This window comes from Littorina saxatilis, linkage group LG6, assembly GCF_037325665.1.
Source record: "Littorina saxatilis isolate snail1 linkage group LG6, US_GU_Lsax_2.0, whole genome shotgun sequence".
Taxonomy (NCBI): domain Eukaryota; kingdom Metazoa; phylum Mollusca; class Gastropoda; order Littorinimorpha; family Littorinidae; genus Littorina; species Littorina saxatilis.
Window position 1 is genome coordinate 31,640,511 of NC_090250.1, and position 8,580 is coordinate 31,649,090.

Below are 8,580 nucleotides of genomic sequence, written 5' to 3' on the forward strand. Positions count from 1 at the left end.
AGGTTTCAATCGGACAAGGACGCTATGCTCTTTCTGTGTGTGTGTGTGTGTGTGTGTGTGTGTGACGGAGTGATTGAGTTTGTGTTACTGTTTGTCGATTTCTTACGTGAGCCTTGATGGCTTCGCCTCTTGTTTTAAACATTGTTTTTGTCTTTTTATATTTAGTCAAGTTTTTTTTGTTCTTTGGCTATATTACAAAACCTTGTAAATCTTTAAGTTTGGTCGGGTTTTAAAAAAGAAAAACTCGTATCTTGAAATTTTGTTGAATATCGTGCGTTTTAATTGTGACCAACACTATTTAATTACACACAGTACTTTGTTTGTGTTTGTAGATCATGTGCAGAAAAAATTGGCTTATTTTGATGACAAGTTATTTTTTAAAGACGTTTTTTGTGTTTTTCTCGAAACGCTAAAAATCGATTTACGAGGTTTCAATCGGACAAGGACGATATATTGAATTCGAAAAATAGGTCATGCAATTAGGTCGACATTGGTGCACTTGGCTGTACTGATTGATTCAACATAATAAATAGGGTCAGGACAAACACGGACAGCCAACAAATAGTCAAGTTCATATAAGTGCGTGTTAGGAAGTAGCGAATAGCAACAACGATCTTGACCTCATTCCTTCCTTGTAGCTGAAAAAAAGCAATCATGATTGGGGTTAGTTAGTTAGTTAGTTAGTTAGTTAGTTAACTGTTGCTTAATGGGTCCAGCGGACCATTTAGGCCAAATCAGGACCCCACACGATTGGGGTCAAAATTAATGCTTCGGAAAGGATAGGGACGAAAGAAGAACAACACACATAGGCATCGATGAAGCTGCTGCTGCTGATGATGATGATGATGATGATGATGATGATGACGATGATGATGATGGTGATGATGGTACATACATAACAAGAAATTCCTTCGAGGTAGGAAAAACACCCCCGTCAAAGGGAAATAACCTTCTCAGTTGGTGGCAGTGACTGAGTGAGAATGGTTATTTCCCTTTGACCATTAAGATGTCCCTCTATAAGTCCTTGTATAATTTTAATCCACCCATAACTCCCTAACCGTGTGTTTGACTGGTCCCAATTTTTGTAAGGACCGTCTCAGGAATGTATAGAACCTGTTCACCAAGTTTGGTGACGATCGGTCCGTTCATTCTTGAGATCTATATGCGAACACAAACACACAAACAAACAAACAAGCAAACAAACAAACAAACACATCGACCGAAACCTATACACCCCCCTATACCGGGGGTGTAATGATGATGGTGATGATGGTGGTGATGATGGTGATGCTGCTGCTGCTGCTGCTGCTGCTGATGATGATGACGATGATGATGATGCTGATGATGAAGATGATGATGATGATGATGAAATGTGTCATGTTCCAGCCCTCAACTTTCTGTCCATGTGTCTGTCTGTGTGCCTATTTTGTTTGTCTGCCCATTCTGATGCATGGGTTGCTACGGGTGCGTGTGTGTGTGTGTGTGTGTGTGTGTGTGTGTGTGTGTGTGTGTGTGTGTGTGTGTCTGTGTGTGTGTGTGTGTGTGTGCGTATGTGTTTGCGTATGTGTGTGTATGTGTTTGCGTGTGTGGCTGTGTGTCTGTTTGTGTTTGGGGCTTTGTGTGTTTGTGTATTTGGTCACAGGTCTTATTTTTGTCAAAACAATCTTGAATATTCTTTACAGACTAGGCGATCTGTCCCTCCCCCTTCTTTGTCGGTGTTGTTCCCTCTCCTCGTTAATTAGCTTGTCTCGTGCCCTTCAAAAAAGCTATTAACGACATGATGTACTTTCAAGTGTGAGCACTTTTTATCATTCCTTGCCTATTCATATACAACTTTTAACGACGCTTGTCAAAACACATGAGCAATCACTCGATAAATCGGTATTTTAAAAACGCCCATCCTCTCACTTACTCACGTAACACGTGGAAATAATGCCTGCGGGGACAAACATCTGAAACGAAGCTACTCGTCACTTCCGATTAAATAATGATTCCGTTTAAGGACTCGTAAACACACACACACACACACACACATACACACACACACACACACACACACACACACACACACATGTACACACACACACACACACACTCACACATGTACACAAACACACACACACACACATACACACACATACGCACACACACACATACACACACGCACGCACACACATACACACACACACACGCACGCACGCACACACACACACACACACACACACATACACACACACACACACACTCACATATACACATACGCTCTCACGCACACAGGCACGAACACACACACACCCACACACACACACGTACAAACACATACACACAGACAGAGACACACACACACACACACACACATACACACACACACACACACTAATTTACATGATTGTTCTGAAACTCTACTAAAGTTAAACTTGCTTCACCCGTGAAATGTAGTCAGATATGAAACAATATTTATTCCCCCCTCTGCTTCTTTACCTCTGTAAACTTGTAGAGCTAGTTATTTTTCGATAAACACCCAGCAACCAAACAAATAACGACCCAGCAACAGCCTGAATCCTCGATAGCGCAATGGGTTGAGAAGCTGTTCTGCGTCGGTACTACTTTTGCGACTGAAAAGTTCCGAACGCTCTAATGTACGAAGTATACATCTCTGGAGCAAACAATACAAACATACCGCATTTAAATTAACAACTACAGGCTTGAACACATGAATCTCCATATAAAATCCATGAGTTTGGTTGTTTTCTGAATCTAGATCTGCTGTGCACAAACGTTCATCACAAGCAAAATAATTCCCAATGCAAGTAACTCTCATACTTTGTCTAGCGACAAGAGTAGTTCCCCTTTCAAATTTCTTTTCACTCAGTTTCTTCGACAACAGACTGCAATCCGACGGTCAGTTTTCAACAATATTTCATTTAATAAACAGATCACACGCAACCAAATGCACACATCTCATCAATTTAAACAACACAAAGTGGTTTCATACACTATTTTCCCCAGAAAACTGAACTTCATACAGTTTTTAACGTTGGAACACGGGTGCAAAAGTTCGTCTGCTAGTCCCATTTGACGAAAGAACATTATCCTAAGCGATACCAAAACATATACTGAACACACAATATCTGCCTTTGCCGCCACAGCAGAATAACAGCATATCTGTGTACTTGATTTCAGTCCAAGATACTAGGAAAACTGACAAGAAGTGTTAACAGAATGGAATGATTTGCACGGAACTATACAACCGCGCATTAATCGATCGCCTGCGCAGGTTGACTGGTTGAGTGAATAGGATTCGATCAAACTTTCGCAAAAAAACTCCTCTTTTCTTTGAATAACTGAAGAAAGAAGGAATAAAGAGGTTACACACAGAGCACAGAGTCTCAGTTCGCGGTCATGAAAAAGCTCGCTAAAGCTCGCATTTTTCATGATCCGCAAACTTCGACCATTATTTTTAATACTCACTGAGACTCGGCATGTAACCTCTACGTATACCCCTGCCCAACGAAGTGTGTTTGAGTTGATCCGTCTTCTGTGTGCGCGACAGCTTCAGATGTGTGTTTGAGTTGATCCGTCTCTCCACTCCCTTTTATTTAGGTGTAGGGGGTGGGGGAGGTTTGTTCATATCAACTGCCACTTTATCAAACCATTTGAATAATTCATATACAAAATTCTGGTGGTTGCTGTGTAATAAAACAACAAGTGTCACTGAAAACAGAGATGTGCTAATACATTTAGGTTTCATGTGTGTGTATGTGTTGTGTGTGTGCGTATGTACTCAGTGCACTGACGTCGGAAACTGGGGGGGGGGGGGGGGCAGCTGCTGGTCCTGGGGTGGGGGGGGGGAAACATGTCTTGAGAGAACTCAGAACTCAGAACTCAGAGAGAGAGAGAGAGAGAGAGAGAGAGAGAGAGAGAGAGAGAGAGAGAGAGAGAGAGAGAGAGAGAGAGAGAGAGAGAGACAGAGAGAGAGAGAGAGAGAGAGAGAGAGAGAGAGAGAGAGAACTCAGAGAGTTTATTGTTTAAGCCAACTGACCCGTTACCACCGGTACCAAGGACTACTACTTAAGGACGTGCACAGCGTGATTCCTGACTTCGCTAGCGAAGGCCAGTTTTTCTCAGGCTCCGCAGGCCCTTTGTTCTATTTTTAGCCGCAATTCGGCGTAGGAGTTTGGAACTTTTTCAAATGTGATACAATGTTTTTTTTTAACAAGTATACACTTTAGTCACATCGAAGATTGTTGTAGATATCACACTGGGAGCATTTATGTATTAGATTCTTCCCTAGCGAACATTTTAAATTCAGTTGAGGTGGTGCAAAGTACGCACTATGTTGTTTGTCGCAAGGTTAGAACCGGACAAGAGTGCATTGGTCTACTATGCTGGCGGCGATTCTGAGTTGAAAATTCTTGTTTACCAAGTGTTTTGCTGTTTCTGTGCCTTCAAAATGCCTAATAAGTGTGGTGTGGTGATTACAACGAGAAGAATAAGTGCCGTGTGCTTAGACTGCCAAGAGACGAGTCTGAGAGACAGAAGTGGCTGGTTGTGCTCCCTTCACGCGAACATTTTGTTTTAGACCCAGCGAAGTTCTTCATCTGTGAAAAACATTGGGGACTCAATCCTCCTATGGTAACATTGCCTGGTGGTGCCACACGGCCTGCGATCCCTCCTTGTGTTTTTAATGTGCCGACATCGTGCCTGCCCACGCCCAAACCTTCACCTCGTCCGGCGAAAGACGAAGACAAACAATTGAGGCACTTTCTTCAAAAGGATACCATCTCTTCACTGGCCTCATTCAATCCCGAGAAAGACTTGCAGAAACAGCACAAGAATGTGATAATTTCAAGATCAAGTGACAGGTTTGTTTGTGTTTTCATGTCAGAAAACTTTCATGAATCTCATATTTCCGTCATTGTTGACAACATAGCGACTCTGTGCTCTCCTTTGACCCTCAGTGCTTTCAAAAATGGTATCAGTGTGCCACTGGGCAAGATCCTGAATCCAAACAATGGTCTCAGCTCCTATTCCCAGTTCCATGAAGCTGTGCGCGTCTCAGTCAACTATGACATCCCCTTGGACCAGGTGCTGAAAAAGATGGTGACACTTCTACAAGGTCAGTCTTCAGAATGTTCAGATAACAAAAAGGAGAAAAAGTTGGATTTCTTGACGCGTCAGTTGCAGCTCTTGACAGAAAAACAGTTTTCGATGAATGACTTTTGTTTTGCCATTGAGTCTTTCCCCCAGTGCAGTTACGAACAGTTGAGGGAGTATTTGGTCCTGCCAAGTAAGCGCACGCTACAATCGATTGTTGCATCTGTTGATCAAGATGAAGTACTGAGAAAAACTTTTGAGAAAGTGCATAGCCATAAGCCTCAGCAACGGAATGTTTTTCTTTTTGTTGACAAAGTGAAGATTAGGCCGACTGTTGCGTTTTTTGGCGGGGTGCTGAGTGGTATGGCCAAAAACAATCCAGACTGCAGAGCAACTGCCATGCTGTGTGTTATGATGAAGTCGTTGCATAAAGGACCCAGTGTGATGATTTTTGTGACACCTGTGACAGCAGCATTCCAGTTTGATATTGTAAAGGAAGCGGCAGCTGCTGTTGAGAGGTCAGGTGGGTGTGTGATAGGTTCCATCACGGACAATCACAAGGTGAACCAGCAGTATTGTAAGCTGTTTGACCGGACCAGTGACACTGATAGTCTTGCCACAGCCAAGCATCCACGTGACGATGGGCGTGTCTGGTTTCTCCTGTTTGACACTGTCCATCTACTGAAATGTATCAGGAACAATTGGATCAGTGAGAAATGCCAAAAGATAAGCTTTGACAACCGATCAGTGGCGTCTTTCACAGATGTCACGCAACTGTGTGAAGCCGAGAAAGACAGCGTTCTCAAGATGACATCCCTCACTCAAGCTGCTGTCAACCCTTCAAAACTTCAACTACAGAATGTGAAACATGTACTTAGAGTTTTCAACAACAAAGGTGTTGCTGCATTGACACTGCAAGGCTGCCATGAGACTATCACTTTCATCCAAACTGTCGTCAACTGGTGGAACACAGTCAATGTGTCTGGGAAAGGGCAGGACAGGCGCCTCAACGATCCCCATCGAGCTGTTCAAGAACCAGGGTCTACAAGTCTGGATACATTCCTGGGTTTTTTCCAGGGGGCTGACTCGGGGCATGGAGCAACACGCATCCAGTGCCCTACCCATGACACCAAGAAGGCACTAGTGCAGACCATGCAGGGTCTAGTGGCTGTCAGCAACTATTTGTTGACATTTGAAAATTTTGAATATGTCCTTCTGTGGGAAATCCAAAGTGACCGACCTGAGGGGGGGTTCTCCGTGTACAGGCAGTCCACTGGCGCAAACTCCTTCATGACCACAGGGGACGTCTTCTATGCTTGCAAGAAACGCATTGCCAGACATGCCGCCACGTACCTCAAGTCAACTGAACTGCAGCCCGAGCCAAAGGAGCACACCTGCCTGGGCCCTGCCATGCTAGAAGATGCAGCCTCCATTGATAAATACACTGCAGAAGTGACACTGACTGTCAACGAGGAGAGCAGTGCTGCCTATGTGGCCGGATGGCTGGAGAGCAAGTGTGGGGGTGACCTGGCGTTCAGTGATGAAGAACCACTTGTGACCAGTGAAGTCAAAGACTTTGTTGAGACTGTCTCCAGAGGCTCCCTGACCATTCCCCATGTGTCGACGTTTGAACTTGTGCGGCTTGGACTGTGTTTTGTCAAGAAGGCGCGTCACCGTGCTTGCTGCCGCAAAAGACTGGGCAGTATTCTTCTAACAGTCGCCAACTTCAACAGCATTGACATTAACTGTTCGAAAGTCTACACGCACTAGTCGAATGTGCTGCTGCATGGGATCCAGAATCTGGAGAAAGACCATCAGAAGAATGCCGTGCTGCTTCAGACATCAGTGAAAAAGGCCCGGTCGGCAGATTGAATGCTGCAGTCGGGTAGTCTTTTTTTGTTTTTTGTTTTGGTTGTTTACTTTTTCTTCTTCTTCTTCTTGTTCCTGTTCCTGGGCTTGAGTTTTACTTTACTTTATTTGGTGTTTAACGTCGTTTTCAACCACGAAGGTTATATCGCGACGAGGGAAAGGGGGGAGATGGGATAGGGGAAAGGGGGGAGATGGGATAGAGCCACTTGTCAAGTGTTTCTTGTTCACAAAAGCACCAATGAAAAATCGCTCCAGGGGCCCGCAACGCAGCACAATACATGACCCCACTGGGAGAATGCAAGCCTCCAACACAAAGGACCAAACACTTCCCACATACCGCCCGACCAAAATCTTTACAAACACCGACCACATTCTACATAAGAACCACCCAACAAGGGTAAAAGGAGAAACAGAATCCGCTAGTCGCCTCTTACGACATGCGGGGTGCAGAGAAATAAGGATGTGGAAAAGAAGACTTTTGGTAAGTGAAATGAAGGTGATGGATCCAGTCAGGTAGAAAAAAGACAACAAGAAAAGAATTGGAAAACTGCAGGGAATAGTAGGGAGAGTTTTCTTGGAAGGAAATATAGGTGAAAGGACTGGTAAGGCAGAAATAAGACAAAAGAAGAGAAGTAAAGGGGTGGGGTAGCTCTGTTTAAACGCTCCCGCCGCGTGAAGGCGACCCCATGGGAGCTGGGCTTGAGTTCCCAGGGTAATCCCTTTTCGGGGACGAGAATGTTGCGTGTATGGCCGTTTGTTATACCCTGCCGCATGGGCAGCCATACTCCGACTTGGAGTGATTAAGATATTTTTTTTATGAATACAGATAGATTACAGGGCTTGAAGGCAGGAAACAGTGCAGATAAAAAGCAAGACAAGAGACGGAAGATGAGAAACAAGGAGAAAGGATAGACAGTGGAAACATGGTTGCCCTGTGTTGCCAGCCAGGGGGTAGCCATTTCAATCCGCGGGCTACCCTCGCAGTAGTTGTTGTTTACAAAAATGTCCAACCAAAATCTCTGAAAATATGTAATTAACTCAACTTGTTCAACTTTTGTAGAGCAAATGTGATTCAGAACTTTAAAAACTATAATTTATTAATCATGTCGAATGATCACAGCTCTACTATTACTAGTCTTGTACAGTTCGATGCAATGCTGTCAGTCCGAGTAATTGTGGTATTTCAAAGCATAAACATGCCTAGATTTTTAAAAATATATCTATATCTAGGCTTCAGGCAATTTGTGTTGCACCTAAGGACTCAATTTTAATGATTGTGTTGGGTAGAAAGTGGTAGCCGGCAAACGAAGCGATGGCCTCTGCTAGCAAAGTCAGGAATCAAGCTGTGCACGTCCTTTAGTAGTAGTCCTTGACCGGACATATATCAAACATGACAGCCTCTCTCTCTCTCTCTCTCTCTCTCTCTCTCTCTCTCTCTCTCTCTCTCTCTCTCTCTCTCTCTCTCTCTCTCTCTCCAGGGCCGGACCAAATGAGTTGTAAGGGGGGGGGGGGGGGTTCCTCCTTTTTTTTTGGGGGGGGGGGGGGGCAAATCAGCGAAGTGGCGAAGCCACAAGCGGGGCATGTTCCCCCGGAAAAATTTTGAAAAACGGTTAA

At 44.2% G+C, this 8,580-nt stretch overlaps 1 protein-coding gene across 1 annotated transcript; it reads left to right on the forward strand.

The window, feature by feature from the left end:
• The first annotated feature begins 4,336 nt into the window (after positions 1 to 4,336).
• On the forward strand, positions 4,337 to 6,867 carry LOC138967980 (uncharacterized). The gene is made up of 3 exons (XM_070340542.1): positions 4,337 to 4,353; positions 4,983 to 5,119; positions 5,567 to 6,867. Exons 1-3 carry the CDS (start codon positions 4,337 to 4,339, stop codon positions 6,865 to 6,867), a joined length of 1,455 nt encoding a protein of 484 aa, XP_070196643.1.
• The last annotated feature ends 1,713 nt before the right edge of the window (positions 6,868 to 8,580 follow it).